The 23,698-nt window shown below is 39.6% G+C and overlaps 1 protein-coding gene across 1 annotated transcript in view; it reads right to left on the reverse strand.

The window, feature by feature from the left end:
- olf413 (DBH like monooxygenase olf413) overlaps positions 1 to 23,698 on the reverse strand; it is an 868,967-nt gene that overhangs the window by 30,742 nt on the left and 814,527 nt on the right. The window contains exons 7-9 of the mRNA XM_071582772.1: positions 21,019 to 21,346; positions 17,937 to 18,061; positions 16,163 to 16,356 (exon numbers count right to left, since the gene is read on the reverse strand). Coding sequence (XP_071438873.1) covers positions 16,163 to 16,356; positions 17,937 to 18,061; positions 21,019 to 21,346 — 647 coding nt within the window. The remainder of the gene's footprint in view (positions 1 to 16,162; positions 16,357 to 17,936; positions 18,062 to 21,018; positions 21,347 to 23,698) is intronic.

Genomic DNA, 23,698 nt, shown 5'->3' on the forward strand with positions numbered 1-23,698 from the left:
TCCTTTTTTTTCGCAGCTTCAGCATTCGGCACGCCGAGGTTATTAATTGCAATAATAAATAATAATAAGTTGCGGTGTCTAGGGGTGGGGGGGTAATTAGTGCAACTAATCCCACGCTGTGAAGTCAATGGTTCGATTTCCGCCCTAGGCACCGATTGCCTTTTTTGAAGCCGTAAGAATTCACCAACCATCTGCTATGGCGTGTAAGTTCAATGCCCCTTTACAACATAGCCGTCACTAAGAGGGTGGGTTCAAGTGCGCCAAAGAAACTATACGCGAAGCGAAAGAGATGCATGATTTATTCTGCCCCCCCCCCCCGAGGGTCAAGAACAAGTGCGTAGGGTAATAAATATAATAAAGTGATTTTTTGGCGTGAAACTAACTTGAAAGAGGATTGCTTTTTAAACACGAGGGTCTGGAGCAGAGAGGCTCAATCTCATGTCTTAAATCGTTCAAGCCGATGAAAGTTTTGGGAGCAATCACAGAAAATTGTGCCGAAAAAGATTACAACGGCAAATCAATTTACGGGCCTGCTCTAACGGGTAATGGCACGCGGCTCAGAATTTTTTGCCAAAACAATTTAGGGCAGCTCAAAATTATTAGTCGCCTGTCATCGGGTATTTTCCTCTATTCCCATGCCAATTTACAAATTTAATTTCATCCACGAAGCAAAATATGCTGATCTGATTTTTATTTCTTTCGCAGATGCAGGAAAATCTTTTGCTTAGAAATTAAGATGTCAGGAAAGTTATGAAGGTGAAACGCCAACAATAAAGTTGTATTAAAGCTTTGAATGTGCTTTAATAGCTATGATTTGATACGGAGGACGGCGAACATGCACGAATGTTACTTAAATATGGGAGGGGAGTTGACAGACACATTTTATTTGATACATATCATTAGGACAAAAAGAAATGTTCAGAAGATGTTCCTTGAAACTACGGACGGAATCATGATAGGAGCCAATTGCTGGTAGGAAAACTTTGGGAATAGCAAACAAAACCATAGTAATATTCTTCTTCCTTCATTTAAGGACCATGCCAGAAAAATGAAAGTTTACGGGAAAATCTGAAAGAAAAACTCCATAAAGAAATAACCGTGAAAGCCTACATTTCATTAAATAGCAGTCGTCACAAAAATGAAAGCATTGGTAACGAATAACTTTCAGGAGACAATACTTTCACTAACGAGAAAAATTGAGGGACATTGAAAAAGTGAAAACTCCTTAGTAAAAACTGTACCTTTCTCAGTTTAGCAGACAACTTTGGGCTGTAGGAATTTGGAAGCATGTCCTGACTCATTGTCATCAAGGTGTAAAGCTAAGTTATCACTTATCGTTTTAAGGCTTCAAAAAAGTAAGTGATCATTAGAAAGAAGCATTTGCACCAAAGGAGAAATGTAGCCATTATTTTGATGACATAAAGGAGTAGAGTAAATAAATTGATAAAATATGGGAATTTAAAACGAAAGGGATTATAAATGCATTGCACAACAATGATTTTTCTTAGTCTAGCGAAAGACCGAATTGGAGAATATTAGTGAATAACACACAAACCTATCCAAAATTACTCTGATAGCCTGAAAACCCTGATAACTCTTATAGTTAGCATCCATCATGAGGGTAAAGAGTTTCTTTTGATGGAAATGACATAACTTTTCATTCCCCTAGAGTATGGGGAAATATTAAGAAGAAAATACGCTGCATTTGAAAACTGAGTTTTCGAAACTAGCCGCGACCATTCAAGACGACCGCAGATGAAGTGGGAAATGGTTACTTGGAGTCATCGTGCTCATGGAAATGGTGATTCCAGAAGTATGTAACTTGGGAGAGATTCCAACCGCACTGAAACCCGGCCCCGAGGATGCGAGGAAGGAGACGCAGGAGGTGAATAAATGACTCAAGAATATATTTTTTATAAACTCCACTCCATTACCCCCGTTCCAAACATCCCGCAAGCATTCAATAGGAAAACCTTGGGAGGGCACTTTGTTCGGCAGAGGGAAAGGACACTGTTCTCGAGGGTTGAGGTGGAGCGGGAGTATTTTTGCAAGTGAAAGAGGCGCCCCGGCATCGCATAAAGGATGATTTATGCCTTCTCTCGCATTGGCGATGCGGAAGGATGTTTCCATCTCGAGGTGAGCGGGCGGTCGGGCAGGAAGGGCGCGAGGTGAGGGAGGGAGGGGTGGATGGGATGCAGATGAACAAAAGACTGGCGTCGGTAGGTGGCAGCTGTTTTTAGAACCGATGCGACTTCTCTTCCTTGGATGACCTTAACCCATCCACGGACTCCCGCCGTCCGTCCCGGCATCCCCCACGTCCCCATCGGGAGGTGGATTCCTCCCGATCTCCCCGGGCCCCCGTAGCCGAAGGGGCACATGCTCCCACCCTCCCACGGATTCCCACTGCCCCATGACACTCCCCCCCCCAGCCCCCGTGAACTCCACCCTGGCGGATTCGAACGGCATCCGGCGATTGCATCGGCGGGAATGCGCTCAATAATGCAGCGGCTGGTGACGATTCGGCCCCTTCACGAGGAGTGCTAAACCCAAGTTACAAGCCAAATGAATATGGGCGAGGAATTACCGGCAGTGGATTAACCGGGGCGCAGTGGTGCCGCAGTTGCGTCGCCTGCACACTTTAACGGAGGCTCCGCAGGCCTGCATAACAAAGGGGACTCTAACGGAGAATGAAGGTAGGAAGACTGCTCGCGGGGATCGAATAACCCCGGGCGCGTCTCCGCTACCGACAACATGCTACCAATAGCGTCGCATTTTGACAGTGGTGGCAAAACGTTAATGCACCGCTGGGAAGCAAGTGCACTCCGAGACATAAAACGCATTTATTGACTCGTAATTCAATAAGGGGCGTCGATTAACATGGGACTATTTGCTTTCCCAATGACAGCACTTCGGTAGGAAATAAATGACAACATCACGTCCCAATTTCAAGGCAGAGTGCGAAGTTTACGCCCTGAGAATTTGCCTCGAATATTGCTATAGGAATGGTACGTATATTTACCCTGTACAGTGCACGTATTTTTGCCATGAAACCAGTTTCTAAGTGTTTCTATGGCGGGGTAAATTCGGTTTACTTTGCTCCATGAATCGAGCAAATCATTTATCATTCTATTAAAAAAGGCCTTATGGAGAAAATTTATTAAATTGCATTTTTCTTTCAGGATGAAACCATTACGTAACCTACGCCCAGCTCTAAATCTATTTTCATAATTTTATTATAATCGTTAAATAAAAGTAATGAATGTTTAACTTTATATTTTATTCAAAATATTTTCAAGAAAATAAAGCGAGTTATCGTTCAAGTGCGCCTTTTCAAATTATACCATTAACATCTTTGACAACTAATATGCATTCCTTTTGGCACAGCTTGATAACTTGTGGAAATACGCCACAGGAGCACGTCCGCTCTTAATAGGAAGCCGTTCATTCTTTTCAAGTCCTAAATTTTTGGCACAGGTTTCATTAACATAGGTACAGACACATTTTAGTCATTATTTCACTTTAAAGGTTCAAACCCTAAATACAAAGGTTTTGCCATCGGGAAGAGCTGTGAATGACCTCAACGCCGAAATTTCATCCCGCAGTTATATTTTTGGAAGATTTATGCACATTTCTGTAGTAATACAATCTCAAACAAATGTGTATCTCAAATTGAAATACTTTGCTTAAAAAGAATATTATTTCAAGTAGTCAGTGCCTCTTCCTAAATATATAAAATGAGGTAGCAACGTTTAATACAATTAGAATGAAATAAACTTTGCAATTAATTCCCAATGCAAGATGGCTTCCAGATGCAAATACTCTGTTAATGCTTATTATTAGGCATAAGGCATTGGGCATAAAGCATAGCATAGCTTTAAGGAAAGCTTATGGTAAAAAAACTTAAAATATCCCAGAGGGCCATATCACCTCAGGCAGCTATCGTTGATAAATTGAGAACCGTTAGGCTTATTTATTATGATCTTCATTTAATCGGTGGCAATTTACCATGTCCTTCTGCATTAGAATATCATTGAAAAACAGGCCAAATTTAGATCAAATATAAAATTGGCCAAAATAGATATTTAATAATAGCTTATAACAATAGAAGGATGAGAATATTATATTCTGAAAATAGTTACTACGGCCGAAAGATTGTAACGCACTCCCTTCATGATGTCTTATGCACAAAATAACTTATCTCAGAAAATTATTCTACCTTTTAAAGTCAATTTTTCATGCGCAAATCAAAATAACTATGAACCATAAAAATTATTTCATAGCCTTAATACTCATTCAATGGACTCCCTTTGTTAGAATCATCTCACAATCCAGAGAAGTTAATAGTTAAATTAAAAATTTAATTTTAAAATGATGATTGACTCAACATGACGAATTATTCGAATATGAGAAACCTCCAACAGCATATAATTTCACCAGTTCCTATACGCAATAAAGCCATTTAATTTGACGCAAATGTCCCTTGAAAGTTTAATCGAGTACATTTCGCCCAGAGTTGGCGAGGAAAAGAAAAAAATGTTATATTTTTCCCAAAGCAAACCTAAGGAGCAGCCGCAAAATCGTACGTGTCGATAGCTGAAATCATCCGTTGCTCGATTAAATTGCCTGCTCTCGTCCAACTCTCAGCGATTAATGGAGGTACGAAAAGCCACAAATCACATATGGTGCGCACAAACAGGAGCCCTATTGAGAAGAAAATTAGGATAACCTGAGAGACTGGCCGAAAAGCAGTAATACTAATAATGAGAGTCGGCTCCCTAATAAGCATATCTAGGTTAGACGGCTATTAATCAAACACGGGGAGCCCACATTCCAAAGTAATACTAACACGTCGCATAATCTTCTTTCCGTGGAAATTGTAATTATACCGGACCCTAGGCGAGAAACTCGATCTTATATGGCCGTTCACTAAGTAACCCGGCGGGCAGAGGGTGAATCGGTATAAGGGATTCCCAGGCACGAACTGGAGCTGACCGTGGGTGTTTAAGCGGATAGTTGGGCTGTGAATGAAGTGGAGGGAGAGATTTGCGACGGGGTAAAGGAGGGAATGCAGGGGGGCGGGGTTTCAGTTGATCTCGAGACTCCAGGTGCGCTGGTAAGGGAAGGGAACTGGACCAGCTTTAATATCACGGGTCTGACTGGTCTATTAAGATAAATGGAAAAAGGAATTAGAACAAAGAAAAGGTTTAAGCAAAAAAATCATATGGCTATTGAAATGAACCACCCTGAAATACTGCATTTATTTATTCTTTCTCAAGGAAAATGAAAATGCTGATATGGGTCTTGCGTCTATTGAACGGTGATTATTTCTTGAAACTTGGAAATTCAATTGAAGCAACAAAACTATTTCCGTACCACAAGCGATATAATTAAATATATGAAGAGAATTTATATAAAATAACAACAATTTCTACCTATACTGGTGATCACATCAAATTTTTGAAAATTTAAAACTCCAACTTCGGCAATTTTTGACAAAGATGTCTTATTTCCTTGACCTTCCATTGCCTTTGGATACTAAGGTTATTGGTTCTTCCTTAGTGTATGACATTAGCAGCAGATAGCTGAGAGTATTGAATATTGTACGTAGGTCGTGAATTATAATGTTTAAGAAAATTACATAATTAGATTCCATTATTTAGATATGAATGGCAACGTAAGTAACCCTGGAGTGCTTGGAGTAGTTGCAGTTGCAATTTTTATGGGAGGCAACCGGCAGCTAAGGTCATTTGCGCCATTAGGAATGGATGAGAAAGAAATAGTGGAGAGAAAACCCGGCGTCGGCATTTGCCTACTCTTGTCGAAAGGCGCCAAGGGGTCCGCAATTTAACGTCCCATCCGACGGACATCGTACTCACTCAAAGTACTCTCCATAAAGCATCTCGAGTAGGGATCGGGATACCATTGAAAGATATCTGCCACATCCGGGATTCGAACCCGGGCCCTCACGGTGGGAAGTCTGTACACCACACCATCCCGATCCCTGGGGTGTTTGAAATTAATTATCCAATGTGAAAAGTCAATACCTTTCGCTGGGCCACATTTCATTTTCGAGTGAAATAACTTTATTCATGGGAGGAAATATCAACAGCGCAAAGTAGATGACAGCAGCCAGTTTCTGAATCTCATACTCGTAATTCAACATCGTTATAAAGATGACATTGTTTAAAAATATAAATTTACAAACATTAGCCTTTTCAGAATATCTAATATCTGCCCTGCCAATATCATTCAAACCTACCCATGTTTCCCGTTCAGGATATTAGCCTAGCATTCAGGTCGCGACGCTTTAATGGTAGGAAGTCTTACTGGCCCATAGCCCTGTTTTTTTGTATCTAGTTAACCATATTATCCATCAACGACGACCATTCCATCCTCCATCCCAGACATGCCCAACCACCCCCAACAATGGACCCAAAGGAATCTTCATCGTTAAATCAGTGACGGTCAACCTTTAAAATGCAACCCTCGCCCACCCCTTTGAGAATCGAAAGGCTCACACTGAGAGTGCGGAGAGGAGGGGATGGCGTTGGGAGGGGAGGAAGGGATGGTGAGGCACTTTCACCATCAAAGCCCTCCATTATCCTCTCCGAGGTGTTGTTGGAACCGGGAAGGGAATAGGATGGCGCGGGTGGCGGAAGAGATGTGTTGAGGTGAGGCCAACAGAAATTGGAGGAGGTATTCGTTTCATTCCACATAGTTTTCGCGTTGGTGAAAATACAGTAATTCATCCAGCCCGCCGAAAGTGAATACACAATCCGCAAGTTCTTTTTACTCTGATGCATCCATTCCGTGGACGAGTTTGCTTGCACTGGCATTTGTGAGGGCTGGTCGATAAATACCAACTTGGGATGCGCGTTGGTTGTAGAAATCTCCGGCGCCGAAGGAATATTTTTACCATTGAATAAGATTACACCCAAGAGTAATTAATGTGATTCAAGCAGATGTACTGAAAATAGCTTCCGGGAACCCAAAATATATTTACGGGCGTAAAATATCTCAACCATAAAATTTAATTACAACTGGCATGTAGAAAATAAATCATGACAATGACAAGTTGAATCTACTCATATGTTTGACAAGCTAGTCAATGTTTCCAATAAGTCTTATGCCAATATTTCAAAACGAATACTAAGAATTAATAACGAGAGAGGTCGCTTCCATAAAATTTTGCATTCCCTTCATTTTCACCCATATTATTGACAACGAAAGGGTGCGGACGTTTTCTACTCATCATGTTCCTTTTTAAAGTTCTACATCTACATCTACATAATACCCCGCAAGCCGCCGCAAGGGCGTGTGGCGGGGGGTGTTAGGTCACCAACCGTAAAAACGAAAAATACCACATGCAAAAAACAACACGGAAAATTACACCCCAGCAGCGCACACACTCATGCAAAACTCCCTCCATCCAATACTCATGCAAACACATAAACCGCCAAACAACAAAAAACTGCACCCCAGGATACAGCACGAAAGCCATCCTAAAACACGCAAGCCAGGACAACACAAGCAAGAATGTGAAACATCACTACCACATGAAAATGCACCACAAAGTTAGGAATATATTTAGTTTACACGAATAAGTAATTGAAAAAATATTAGAGTACTATCGGTTAGCCAAAGTAAAACCCGTAGTGTTCCAAACCGATATCATACAAGTATATTTAAATTGAAACTTATGATATGCATGCCGGAAACTCATGTAGACAAACTAAAATGTTGCAGAGATAAGCATACGCGGTTAATTGAAGGCACTGTGGTACATAAAATACTCATAAGCACGCTTGACACCAAACGTCTGCAGTGCGCTGACTTATTCAAAGGCTATCCTTGAACATAACTTCCCTGGTCGGGAGATCTGTGATAGTCGGAGGAGGGAGACCACAGATTATATAAACCACTTGAAAAACTGTATATTTCTAATATACCTTAAAAAACACTTAATCTTCTCAAAAATACAGAAAAATCACCAGTCATAAGACAAAACTAGATATTTCTAATGTACCTAAATACACATTTAATCTTCTCAAACAAAAAAAATTACCAGTTGTAAGACAGAGCACACTTTAAAACTGAAGATTATTTAAAAGTATTACTCTAATTGAATTATGTATGTATATCAGATTTTACTTGATTGTACATGCACAGAAGTTGTTGAACTATCACTATCCAACTAAGTTTAACCCCTTTGAAATGCATTCAGAAAACCGTAATTAAATGTTGCGAGCATTTAATGAAGCATCGACGGAGAAGTGACTAAAATGCGAACCGATAATTTAAACAACTCAATGAAGCCTAACGTAGAATCAATTAATGGCCTGACAATTACCATTTTGTTCGGACCAGATACAGAAATTTGTTAAAGGACTGAATTATCATAAAATATTCGGCGTGGTTAAACTAATGAAGGCCTCAAATTCCAGCCGAGGGAATTGGAAAAGATTATCTCATTGAAATACTGCGTATTAGAATTACGACAGTTAATCATCACCCGACCGTAGAGTATTTGTTTTCAGTATCAAGCAGCATGGGTCTGTAATCCCAAAAATAAAGGACAATATTTTATAATTGTCCTGACAGAAAAAAAATCAATGTATCCCAATGAATTCGTAAACCTTTCATGGATAATTTCCTTCATTACTAAATACATTTCAGGAAAGGAAATATTGTAATATATGAACACATTTCCCCGGAATTTTGAGAGTCAACGAGTGCGCCCATAATTCTTCGTAAATTAAAAAAAAACTCAACCAATAATGCTTTGTCCTTCATAATATATACCCATTGATTTAACTTTATGACTAAAAACAAGAAAAAAACAATGGACGTACATTTATGGTCATTTTGATGCGTAATAACTCAATGACCATATATTTTTCCTAATATTTTCGTTATGACTCTGAATATCGTTCAGCCTAAATGGACCCCCAAATAACTACTCAGAATAAATAATGAGCCTTGGTTAAGGAAGCGGAAGACAGCTGTTCATAAATATGAGCTTACTCGACTTTGGGAAAAAAAGCATTGTTGTCAGGTCAAAATAAATATTTTTATGGCAGTTAGGGTAAGAAGCAACAGCTTAGGTGGGCTCACGTGGTTACCAAACACTTAACACATTTTCTACGTATCCCTTTCATTAATTATCTTATGACCTCATTTCATAACCCAAATTTGCATCCAATACGCTGCAATTAATGACAGTTCAACGAAACAATGCTGTGAAACGTAATGCCCTGTCGCAGAGGCCTCAAATACGTCGTATGAGGCATACTTGCAAGAGAAAGCTCTGCGTGCTTATGACACCGTTTGCAGAAAAACTGCACGATATCCTGTGAAGAAGTTTACTTGATAAGGAAATCCATCAAATATTTCCGTAAAAGAAGAAAAAAATATTCCCAAGGTTATAATAGAAAGAGGAATTAAATGCATGACATGACGACAAGGATATTTTAAAACGCTAAAGATAACATAGCGAAGTGTTAGGCTATAAAAAGAGTAATTTCTTTTCACCCATGACGTACAAAGACACAGGGGCAATGGTGTCAAATACGGATTCTGATGTGATATTTTGTTCAAGTCAAAGTGAAAAAGGATCTTTAATACGAGGATTCCCAGGATAAACAGTAAAAAAAAATTACATCCTTGAGTTAGTAATTTACACATTTACATATCTCGATGATTTTCTTTTAGTGCAAGGTAGTATTCGACTGTTGACCGCAAGGAATAGGAATAGATGTGTTCGCGCGTGCAGAAAACACAGTTGGTTCATGGAGAAAATGTTTCAGGAATGAAATCAAAAGTAACTTAAAACTTCGAGTACTATGAAAGTAATTTTAACTATTGAAAAGTACACCTGATAACACGTATTTAATTATTTTGCTAACACTGAAAATATTAAAAGATTCATTTAATCTGCTCAATTCAGAAATATTCTGTAAAATTGAGCAACCCAGAACAAAAAAATATGTTGATGGTTCAAAATGAAAAGAGGAGATTTCTTTTGGACCTTCGTCTGATGGTAATTTACGTTAAGGTTCATTGGAATTATAATCTCCTTTCACGAATGTACGATTTGTAACACGTCGGTATGTAGTCATTCTGTAGCAGGAGTTTACAAGTTTTATAGGAGTTCTCACCAATAATTTAGACTTATTATGGAAATTGTATCGACTGTGATTTAAAAAAATTGGTCAATAGTCAGACAAAATTTCCACTAACTCGGTTAATATGACTCCTTTCATGCAAAGTGGGATAGGTGGTTGATTTTATGTCAATTAAATTCAGCTCCAAATTAAAACTGAGAATAAAGTGAATGAAGATGGTATCTCAACAACTTCGACGAAAAAGGTTTAAATACTAATTTTCTACTTTTAGACCGTAATAAGCTGCACAAATAGTTTCATTACGCTCAGTCAAACTAGGCTGGTAAACTATATTGACAAAAGTTTACAGTTACGCAACCAGCACATTTTAAGTCCTCAATGATGCTCTAAGCATGTAGACCGATTTTAATGAAGAAATTTAGCAAAACGTATCAATTCTTTATTCTTTCCTGTTCAATCTTTTATGGCAAGTTCAATATTCATCGAAAGTAACTAAGTCGTAAGAGAATAAGAAGATGATTATGGGAACATACCACGGAAAGAGTATAAGACATTTAAAATATTCACAAATAATTCCAAAAGCGGATAACAGATTTTGGCATTGGAGTACTTTCAAGCTAGGTTTCAATTACGTCCATACCTAAACAATACGCGTATTGCTACATAGATATACACCTCCCAGAATGGTGAGATTTAGGCGGAGGAATTTCCAAAAGAGTGCTCATAAGTTAGCCGGAGAACTTGTTTTAACCAGAAATTTTAAGTAAAAATTATTTCCAATGGTTATTGCGCTAAGTGCTCACTAATTGTTGTATTATAAAGAAAAACTACCCTAAGATATATTTAAAATACATAAAACATTACATCTTCAAGAATGACCGGCGATCTGATAGGAGATAAAATTGAGATTTGAGGCATGGGAATCGAATCTAGCGGAATTATATCAATGTCTCCTCTTTCGGGTACTGGCGAAAAGAGAAGATGGAAGGCGAAAGGACCTGAGATTGGGGTTGAGGATAGAGGAAAATAGATGGCAAGATAGGTGGCCTGGAGTGGGATCTTTCATTCCCGTGAAGATTTAAAAAACTATTTACGCCAGCTTAGGTGTCGTATCCGGTGTTAAGTCTTCGATATCGAATCAAAAACCAACGTCGTTGATGGTCTTGGAGGAGGACGTACAGCTTAGGTGACCCAAGCTGTTGGGGACAATTAGATACCCAGGAACAGTTACTTTAAAGAGTTCTCACATAAACCTTCGTTGGAAAGTAGCAAGGCACTTCGGAGTGACCAAAGGGTGCGGCGTCCAATAAAGATCTTCTTGGACACATTAGGATAGAAAAAACATCAAATATAAAAACGTAGTTCGTCATTTTTCCTTGACCAAAATTGATCACGAGCATGTGGAAAAGCCGCAAAAAATGGATTCGGACCCAGCAATGCCACAAAATGATTTGAGTGTGAGAGAGATATAATAAAAAGAAACTATTTTAAATTATTATTATTTTAGAAAATTAATAATTTTTGAATATGGTAACGTTTAAGTTTTCAAGGAATCCTAACATTTGTACTGAACGAGTGATGAATATATCAATAAATGCTCTGGCTCCTCTATAAACTTGGGAATTTATTTCGTTGCCAACGACGATTCTCAAAAGACAATATATTCCTACGTGGTTCTTCCCACCACTAAAATATTAGCATTATGCTTGTGATGATATTCAACTCGGCAAAGTTTCCAGAAATATAAATCTCAATTATTCTTGCTTACATTCGGCAAGCCGCATTTATTTCTCAAAGGAAAACTTGCACGCGGGTGAGCGTCATAGCCCTGATGGAATTATATCGATAAGGAAAGTTTAATTCTAAACCGAAACGTACGTGAGACAAGTTCTCCCACCGCCCACTTCACGTAAATAAGGATCTCACGTGCCCGGCTCACTTTGCCGACCTCGATAAAAGCATGATCCACTGAAGATTCAGCATTGCCCTTGATACTACGTCGGGTCTATCGATTCAAGCCACGGAAAGTGAATATAAATTTTCAGACGAAGGAGAGCGCAAGTTGTTACCTCGCAGGAGGATTTAAGGAGAGAGACAGAGGCCGTGTAAAAGTGCCGGCTGGCGTGCACGGCGATGAAAACACGAAGGGACTCGACAATGACTGCATCGGGTCCGTAATGCAAAAATTCCAAAGGATAAATATCACATAATAGGACCGGCGATCGTTACCAAGCGACGTGCATTATCTTAAACGCACTGGCGCATCCAGAGAGTGGCAATTCGTTCCGGCCGGAAGGTAACAAAGTGGAATAATATCGGGGAGGGGGGAGAGTAATGGCAGCGGGTGGGCTGAGGTGATGGAGGAGCCGGAATCGATGGGGTAGGCGAGCACGTGTTGAGGGGCGAAAGGATTGGGACGGGGAGGAGAGTGAAGAAGGGGTTAGAGGTGGGTGATGCAGACAGGGATGGAACACCGGGGAGTGAGTGCTCTCGGGGGCCCCACCTCCTTTTTGTCATCTTGCCTCGGTGTTCTGGTCCGATCGTCGAGGGCTGAGCGCTTATCCACGCCGGGAAGCCTCCGCCAAGAAACAAGGCAAAACGAAAAACAGAACCCCCAGACTTTTCAAAACTTGCCGCACGAGATACTTTGATAGACTGCGATCAGTTAGTTTCGGTGAGGCATGGTCCATAGTCATTCGTTGGTCAGCCTCGACGCAGCTGAGCGAGAAGAGTGATATGACACATGAACTCCACGTTGTGACTTTGTTCACAACAGTTTTGATTAAGACCACGTTTTTCACGATCACATAATACGAGAACACCAACTGATCATAAATCGCCGTTATATGAAGTTTACTACGCTATGAAGAACAATTTGATGAACTGGGACAATTTCTTCATCCCCATGAGAGCGTTCTTTATCATACCTAGACAGAAAATATGAAATGAACAATGCTAGTGAAATCATGCTTTATGAGCACGTGGAATAAATTAGCTGTAAATATTCTAATTAACTTGTGCCTCTAGAGATATGCATCAAATTTCTAATACAACCAATGATGATGTCGTTTTCTCATGATTAATTAATTAACCTTCCAGTGATATTTACGAGTGTGTTCAGAAGAATGAACTGCTGTAAATTGATACAAATGGTGGTATTTACTCCTTAACAATGCTGCTATAATATTCTATCTCCACCCTCATTCCAGCTTTACTTCAGTTTTATAATTCATAATAGCATTCACTGTAATAGCTATTGTAAAATGATTATTGCGACTGTCGTAAATATGTATTCCACGCTCATAATTTCAGTATTAAACCATAACCCACCGTATTATATTAAAGTAATGTTCACAACCATGGTACATATAATTTTGCTCCACCTATTACTCCATTCTACATGTCAGTTCTTTTCCCACTTTCATCTATTTTCTCTTACATAAGCTTCTAATGGCTGGAATGAAAAAGGAGATAATTTTTAAAAATACAAAAGAAAACATTAGCTGTATTCACCTGGTATCGGAATCATCGTAATTTATGAGGTTCGATTAGACTGTGGATGCTCACTGCTGATCAGTCTGTGATTACGGCCTCTAGGTGGGCCTGGAACTTACTCCTATCCATAAGGTGCTGTTTAATGTCTCAGTTGGAAGGAACTGAGAAAGAACACTATGCCGCTGTCGACGGAACGAGAAGAGAGATTCGAGAATACTCATAAATTTCGAAATTCCTTTCCATGTTTCCCTTATTTTCTCCCCTGGAGACTCGATAGGGTTAAAACGAGCAAGCGCTTGGAAGAAGGGGTTTTACTGGTTCGGAAACGAAAGTACTGCTTGGCATGTTGTATATACATGTTCGCTCTTACTTTTTATTTCAAAAACGCGGGAGAGTTGTAATGAAAGCGGATTTTTACGTGTGATAAACTTAGTTTGGGAATATTACTTGAGCTGATAAAAAGAACTTAGGCATGGGTTTCAGACCTTCACAAAGAGGGTAGCGAGTTGACGGATTTGAACCAAACCGTGTTGGGTTATTAAACTTTTAGCGGGCGAGAGAGGTATCCGAAAATCTACCGTAATTGCTTGAGAAACGTGAGGTCAACGATGATATAAGGGCAATTTACCATCCAAATCTGGTAATTAGTGATAAATAATAGCGATAAATACTACCAAAGTGCTTTAAAATGCTCGAGGGTGGTTTCAGCACAGGGAAGATCGATGAGATAAATTTAAGACAACGCTCGGTAGTGAAATTCATGCGCTAAATAATTTTCCGTGGCATTTTCTCCATGCCGATTAATCATTAGAGCTAACTCAAATGAAGACTGCTTTAAGACTACGTTGAAAGAAAATCAATTTCAACTCACGTGATCACAGACACATATTTTCACTTAAAGTACGTTTAGACGTAAATGATAATAGACATTCGTGGCGAAACAATAATTTCGAGCAAAAAGGTTGTAAACAAATATCCTTTGTGAATATACTAGTAGTGTTGCGAGAATGTGTCGTAATTATAACCCGTTGGCACCATCGTTACTCTTGCGGATTCTTAAATATGTAGACATTTACACACACACACAGATATATATATATATATATATATATATATATATATATATATATATATATATATATATATGCATATATATATATATATATATATATATATATATATATATATATATATATATATATATATATATATATGGGTTAGTTTATGAAGGAATTATTTAACATGCCATAACCATTATGAGTTTGTAGCCGAAATTCACGAGGTCTTACACTATCTGGAATTACTTGAGAACTCCAATTCTCTTCGTAAACGTGTTTAACATAAAAGTTTTAAGAGAGTTATCCAAAATTCATGCTAAGTAATTTTTCATCCTCATGAGCAAAACCAACTGCTTGACGCCTTCCGCATGCATACGGATTTGACCGGCTAGTTCTAGCATGCTTTCAATCTAAGCAGCGAATATCCTACGCCCTCCTCATCAATCCTCAAACCAGTTTGGTTACGTGGGAAATACCTCCAGAAAATGTACGCGAGTTTCGTGTTCGATGCTTTCTTCCGTCAGTGGGCACTCCTCGTCTACCTGACCTTCCCTGCACCTGCACTAAACGAAAGAAAATTGATTCCGGACGGGGAGGGAGCGCTATAAATTAAATCTCAATCCCCCCCTGCCTGGGAAGATATTTGAAAACTCACTCGACGCAATATCCGAGGGGAAAGAGTGGGGTATCTCACGTAACCTCGATCACGCGCCGTGCTCTTGCGCAATAAAAACCATGCATCACCCACTGGGGATAATAAAACTCTTCGTCCCACTTGCCCCCTCTCATCCTCCCGCCAGATTGGGTGAATGCATTGTTACGACTTGTATGTACGTACGGCTACGAATGCCTTCCCGGTTGAGCTTGCGCCGGGGCCGTAGCAAGGACCGAGATACCATTTGAGATCTTTTCGGTCCAATGTCATAAAACTGTTAAGTCGGCCAAATAAAAAAAAAGTAATAAGACTAAGGAACCTAGAGAGGCCAAGGGTTACATGAACCCGCGAAGACATTAAAGTACCCTCGCAATGTCAACAAGAAATATAAATATTTAATAGTATTTTTATCTGTGAGAGGCAATGACATCTATGAAACATAACTTGCGACAGTTTTTTCTCAACCTCGATGCCTGAATCCCTGATATTATAAACATCGCTTATTCATTTTCATGAATGTGTTTCTTTACAATTATTAATGAAGACGCCAATTAATTGTAGGTAGAGTAGGTCAACTTGGATATTTACAATGCCGCAAAAATTTTTAAATGGAGCGTTTTTCTAATTCACCATTACTACCTATTCTCTACTGAAAAAGTGCAATCCTTGATAATGGGAGTACTCTCAAATGTATGAACTATTCAAATGAACAAAACCAATTTACCAATCTCCACAGTCTATTTCAAGTGAAAAAGTTAATACGACCCATAAGAGAAGAACAGAAAAAAACAAATAGAGACAGTTAAGAATAAAAATCATACAATACTTACGGCCAAAGTTCTTGAATTCCGAGGGAATGTAGGACGGTCGGAAGGGATGGAAGACTGTAGCACATGGACAGTTCCATTCTTGGATAGTAGAGAGCGAAAACCAAGCACATCTCCTCACGAGTGGTCAGGCCACCCAGCGTGATTGTGGAGCGATCCATGCTGTTGTACACGCACTCGGCGATCAGGTGGTCACCCTTCAGAGCCCATGGAAAAGATGAGGATTGGAGAGGTAAGAAAAAAATATAACACACACAAGCACAACCATATGGAGTCGGTTTGAGTACCAACATCTACGGTCTAAGAGCCGTGACCCATTGAATGCGGGAGATATTCAGTGCTTTTCAATGCGATCCCTATTCTTCGGCCGATTTAAAAGAGGCATAAAAGGAGCCCATTATGTAGTCTGCAGCCGGTTTGAAGGGATCCCAAGGGAGCGACGGGGCTATGCGGTCCACGGAGTGTGGGAGGTACTGATCCATAACAGGCTCTCTTGACTTGCTCGGCCGGTGGAAATGTTTCATTCTTTACCCCATAACCGGCCCCTTAGGAATTGATTCTGATGCAGGGAGGGAAAGGAGTTGAAACTTGCCATTATGCAAAATTTATATATACTACTCTGCCATAAAGGACGAGATTAAAACTTAATAATAACTCTTCAGTAAATATTGATAGCCACCGAATCACAGAGATATGGTATATCCTATAATCGCTCCGATTATCCATCACGGCATATCTTGATACATTGTAAAATGAAGGCAATCGCCCTCGAATGATATAGAAGTTAGTTATTAATTATGAAATATACATGACAAAGGACGGATGAAGAACCCTTTAAATCATAATTTTATCATCGAAACCAACCACATAAATGGTGCCATTTAAAATAGCGAAATCTAATCGCTGCGAGTGATAATGAAGTGAAACAGATTTGAGAAGTTGAAACGTAACATTCTTGAAGATAAAGAGAGTGAAAAATCTGGTGAATTTGAATTATTAATGGCTAGATTTTATATAACAATGAGATATGTCAACTGGGAAACAATCGAAATATACAGCTTTCCTTCATACTGATTCCAATTATGACACTATATTTATCTGAGCTAACTGTACTTCCAAATTTTGTTGTACACAAACCATTGAAGAGGTAATGGATTACTATTATCCGAGTTCTACAAATCAAGAAAATACAATAGTAATTTCAATCTAGGTAACCAATTTACCAATAGATGTATTGGAGAGGTTTTTCCAAATAAAAATTAGTTATTGCAAAATGAAAGAAGAGCTTAAATGACCAAATTTTGCTTAATTTATTGTTTGTTTAATTTGGAATCATAAATGGGAATGAATATTATTTACTTTAATAGAAATAATATGTTAATATTTAATTTAATGGAAATAGTATGCTACTATATACACTTGAGCATTCATCAATGCAAATATGCATATGTCGAGTAAAATTTACGATTTTGCTAACCCAGTCAAAAATGAATCGATTAATAATACAACTGCTTATGAATAGCAGGACATGAAAAAGCAAATTTTTCGTTTTTGGTACTCCGTAAAATACCCAGAATTTTATTACTTTCTTCAATGGGCAGACCGACGGACGTTTATATGAAGTGAGCGAGGGAGGAAAAATAGGAAATTTTTGTGAAATGTGAAAGAGGACAAAATGAATATAAAAAGGAAATTACAGTGGGGGACATACCGTCGACAGAATACTCCTTCTGTAGGATGAGGTCAGAACACTCTCATCTTAGCCAAAAGTACTCACCGGATACACTTTCACTGGGCTCCTCAGCTTCCGGTACTCTTGGTAATTGAAATCGTAATTGTTATCCACTGTGATTGGAGGATGCTCCTCGCCTCCCCGTATGAGCCGGAATTTGATTTTTCTCCCTGAAATGGTCCGTCAAGAAAAAAAACTATAAAATATAATCCAAAAATGCGAAGGACAGGTCGATCAAAATGTGAACAAGCCAAGTATAAATTAGGTCTGTGTGATATCAACCCTCGCGAAATTCATATGTTATTCAAGCCAAGATAAAAAACATGGCTGAAAGTCCACCGAGTATTTATTTACGTGATTTCTCAGAAATTTCCACAGTTGACAATTCTACAACGCTGCCAAACTAACCAAGTTGCAAAATTAACTCCAATCACGGACATTTCTATGAAAGGGAATGTCGTCCCTTCATCAATTGGTAATGCGCATGCTTTGATGAAGGTAACTGAAAATGCGTTATCTCGAATTAATTATTAATACCTACTATCATTTGGTGTATTTTACTATGCTTAAAGGCCAAATCAAGTTATTTTCGTTGCCGTATTGCGAATTCTTTGAATAATCCAAGCCTCCCAATTTACCTGCGCTCTACAAAGCAAGAACAGACACTTCCTACGGCCGTCAAAGGAGTTTGACCTCTCCCTCCATCCATTTTTTATCAAAACTGAAAGTTAAACGATTTGAGAATTTATTATTATTTATTACAGCCACCTCGATAAAATTTGAATTTCGTTTCCGTCACCAAAGGGAAATACCTATTTCCGGCGGAAATTGAATCGAGGATTTTCAACCAACTGTTCCATTTCCTCAAAAGCAGAAATGCGTTCACTATTTCAAAAGCAGTGATAAGAGGTTTTTACGATGATATTTTCGTGAACTTTCTAAATAAGTTCAATTCATTCAACAACCATTTTATTGAAAGCACATTCCTTAAACTTTTAAATCCATACCACCGAGATGGATGCTCAACCAATTTGATTCTACGCCTAGAATTGGGCGAGCAAGATTATAATCAGCATTATAGGCGTAATTTCACTAGCAAAAATATCTTTCATACCTTGAACATAACCGGAATCAAATTTCTATTTGATAGTATCACATATCAAGCCATGAAACATGCAAATGCCGTTTGTAAACACATAATGGTGAATAGATACACGGGATGACTAAGGATACAATGGAAAGGAGACATAATAAAACCGAATTACATTCCTGAGTATTAAATAAAAATATTTTCAAACCAAGCGCATTGATGACGAATGTCATGAAAGTATATGAATCACATTATTCTCTGTTATGTTATTTCACTCTATAGTTTATTTATATTTACACTCATTTTTTGGGAAAAGTGAAGACTTGACGTCTTTCCACTCAACAGTAGTTGCGTATTGTTTCATTGAAATATTCTATGCAGCAAGCCGTTATCTCGCCCAATATATTCCAGCTGGCATCCGTCTTGCCCGCGAAATACCACGCAAAAAAATCAAATCGCCGCGATTCGCAGAAACCCAGCCGCCACCCTCCAGGGAATTCCCGTCAAGCACGATGACGAGTGACGCTGGCCGAACACGCACTTCACTCTCCTTTCACCACCCTCTACTCCCTTTTCCCATATCCCCTAACTCCCCACCCCCCGCCATGCCAAGTAAGGATACGGAAACGGATTCCGGGATGCGTCAATCTCCGCAGCGATCGGAAGCTCGGGATAATCTCGCATCCACCTCCCTCTCCGCTCTTGGCCTCTTTTTTTTCACTCTTATTTTTTCATAATCTCTTCGGCGAAATGTGGAGTTGCCCGTGAAAGTGAGTCGTGGGATGGCGAGCGAATGCGGCTTTGGCGAACTGGGGGTGGGCGCACGCGAGATGACCACCCGTCAACGTATCTGTGAAAGATTCGTAACTGAGGGAGTCTCCACCGTATTGGGTGGAGGCTGTGGAATGAGGTTGGAGCGGGTGGGTGCGCGGGGCGGGAGGCGGTGGCGACGCGGGCCACAACTCGCATCAATCAGCCCCACTGCTTTTGGGTGCCGCAGCCTGCCTAGGTGGAGTTTGGGGAGGGGGGGGGAGAAGCGGAGACCTTTTGACTTCGAAAACGGAATTGTTGGCGTCGGATGAGCGTGATTAAAAGCTTTTGGCACACAATGGTGGCTTCATTTCTGGAGATCTGACGTACCATATGCTCAATTGGCACGAGTCCACGGCCGGCAGGCCCCATGAAGTATTGAACATAAAATGAAATAGCATGCACACCGGCGTTCGTTGGTAAATATTTCCCCATCACTACGCTCTGGATCCATGTCAGAGAAAAGATAGACTGAGTAAATTTGTGTGTTTATTTCCATATTGAACTCCGGGATAGTGACGACTGGTTTAATTGACTCATTTGTAGGGAGCACGCTCATAAATTTGTGCCAAGATAAAGGTTTATATTATCCCACATTAATTATCTAGATTCTCCTTTATATTTCTTTAATTGGGACATATTATGCAATAAAGAAGACTAGGACAATAAAAAAGCATATTCTAATACATTTTAAGCGCTGTAGTATTGTCGAGGCACAAATCATCCTGCAGGATGACAACCATAAAAAAATTAGATTTTATCTATTTTTTCAATTTTATATATATTTTATCAATATTTTTTCAAAATTTTTTTAGTATGTACAATACTTAAACAGTTTTTTAAGTTCAGAGTCAGATTTTATTTTAATTATTTTACATGACTGCTAAAAAAAGAAAATGAGGTACTCAGCTAAAGCAAATAAACGAAAAAATTAATAAACAAGCAAGGAACGATTAATATGAAGGGTTGAAATTCACCCTAATTTACAATTTTACAAACAGTTTATTGACTAACCGAGCAAGTAAATCAATCCGGAAATCGCCATGTCAATGGCTAAAACACAAGCAACATTAAAGTTGATCGGAGGTGAGGCGTGAAGGGGGTCGTGAGCCGGGCTTGAGGGAGGCCACGGATTATGGATTACCTTGGCGGAAAGAAATCATCTGCCTCAGTTCCTCATACCCCAACCCCAGCCCGCCTTCCCCTCCAAACGAAAAAAAGACTCACCGATGAGATGTGTGTGCAGGTTGACAGCGAAAATGTTTATCCCGTTCGGTGGTATGGCGTGCCGCGTGCAGTCCCCAATGCAGTGACCCTCCGAAATGACGGCTGGCTGTCCCGGAGGGATTATATGCTTCCAGTTTGGGTCGAGGCCGACTGAGAGGACGCCGGCATCATGGCGCCTCAATATAGGCGTATGATAGATGCGAATACCGGAAGAGTCCAGAACACCAGAGTCTTGCGACGGATTGTTGTAGTGTGTTTCCATCATGTAGTAGAGAGGTCCGGAGTGAGGGTCCAGGGGATAGCCGGCGTCTACTGGGAATGTGAAACCCTGCGGGAGAGAAGAAATAAATGCGATGAATGGAGCTGGAGGAAACACAGACGAGATAGTTCGTCGGGAAAGATATATGGAGACACATTCGTATTTATTAGAGCAAGATTAAAAGCAAGGAGTCTTTGCCTATAAATCTAAATGTCAAATGAGATGATTAATGCTAAGGACAGGAAGATTCTTACTAAACTAGGATTAAAGAAAATCACTGCAGTACAATAAAAAGGATATCTTATTCACCAAGTACAAGTTATGCGTTCATAAAATATGAAGCGCATGTTTATGCTATCTGGTGCTCACTGAAACAGGTTTTAACAGAGCTCATAGAAAAACCTTGAGCAACTGCAAAATGTCTCAAACTCTTTGAGTGTAATGATAAAACACTTTTACTTATCCTTTCAATATAGCAGCTGTAGAGATACAAGGTATTATTACCTAAATATTTTGAAAGTACTCATACTCAACAGCTTCCTTTAAAGAATTTAACCGTAGGATTAGTCCTAAATTTAATGCTGAACATTTATGTATTGTGATGTAATGATAAAATGTAACAAAATATGTCCATCCATTCACAAGGAAAACGTTTCATCTCTGGGTGAAGTCTGAGGAAAACTAAAGTCGAACTCTTATAAGCAATAAACAAAGGCTGGTATATATTTTATCGGCAGCAGAATAACAAATTACAGTGAAATAAATTGTGCATTATTACACTTTAGGGTACTTCCGGGAAATTTCTCAAAATTCGAAAACGAAAAACGAAAAAAGGCTCACTTGCGATTCTCAAAATGCTCACTTTTTTACTTTTGCTTTCAATTGTACAAAATTAAATTACAAATTTATTAAAGGATAAAAGCAGACCCTTCACGATCACAAAACTATATATTAAAAGACAGATTTACTTTTTTTCATTTAGACACACACACACACACACACACACATACATATACATATATATATATATATATATATATATATATGTATATAAACATTACCGAACCGGAGAAATAATCATCGCTCAAATGACGAAAGAGGACAACCATTTAACGGCCGTCGCTAAGGACGGCTATGTGGAACGGAACTTTGCGGGAAGCCTCCATCCAATGGTTCTGGGTATGGGAAAGGGAGGGAAAGGATGAACGAGATGATTCATGGGAGTTCAGCCGCGTCATGATAGCGATCACTTTTGAGACCATAGAGTCTGAGAGGGTGGGGGGGAGTAAAAGGAGAAGGAGAGAGATATTCGCAGGATACGAAGGTAGAGAGTTTCACTCGGGGAGACGCCGGAGAGGTATTAGTCTTGGAGTCACTCTCCCGCTCCCCGCCTCCTCCCCTTTACTCTGCGGGCGGAGAGCGGACGAGGGAAAGGGAATTAGTCCGGAGTGACACCACATGGAGGTCCGATTTAAATAACGTCCCGGTGGCGGCGGAGCTCAGGGAAGGCTGACTGTAGGTGACGGCCGGGAATACCGCCCGCATTCGTCGGTATGCCGCGACGGACTGCTCCGCTGAAGAACTCCGGGCCTTTACTCTTTTAAGGACAAGGCCAAGTTCTAAGGAGAGAAGGAGGGTGAATGGTGTGGTTCGGGGAAAAAATAATAAGCCCACATTCCTCCCTACATTTTTTCATCCCTTCAAAATATTTTTTCTGTGAACCCCCCGCAGGAGGCGGTGACTAGAACCACAGAAATTTGCATTAAAATGATTACATTTGGGCCCTTTTGAAACGAATGTGTTGATTAAAATGAATATGAATTTGATGCCCCTGGTGGGTGCTCCGAAGACTGCTCTCCTCCCGTTCTTCGTTGACTTTTTTACGTGTTCAATAAATTATCTCTAATAGGGTTTGTTTTCCGCCCGTGAAAAATCCTTTCCGAAAACGAACGATTAAAATTATGGGATATTCTTTAATATGAGATAAATTTTCCCCAGATTCGAGAATGGGAACTGAAACGAAAGCTGAAGGATATTATGCAAAAAGACAGAGGCCTCGTTTCCAGCCTCTCCTCGGAACATGAAAGACAATAAGCGAATACACAAAATTTGACTCCACCGTAGCAATTGTACAAGGTGCGATTTTGAAAGTAAAATGAGATTAAGGGCACGCACAGATACGCACTCACTAGAAAGCTTTATAAAGAATAATATTATTTTTTCTTGTTGGAGGCTTTCCATTTTTTCAGGGCAAATTAATAGGGTGGAGGCAACCTCTCCGCTGAAAACTGCCGAGCCGCGTCAAACTACTCCCCTCATTTTTGTCCCCTGGATGATTTAAAGAACTTATGATTTTTGTTCAAGAGGTACAATAAGCACCAATCAAAATGTCACGTGGTGATAATAAAAAATATCCTCGAA

This window comes from Hetaerina americana, unplaced genomic scaffold, assembly GCF_022747635.1.
Source record: "Hetaerina americana unplaced genomic scaffold, ioHetAmer1.1.p SCAF_12, whole genome shotgun sequence".
Lineage (NCBI taxonomy): Eukaryota > Metazoa > Arthropoda > Insecta > Odonata > Calopterygidae > Hetaerina > Hetaerina americana.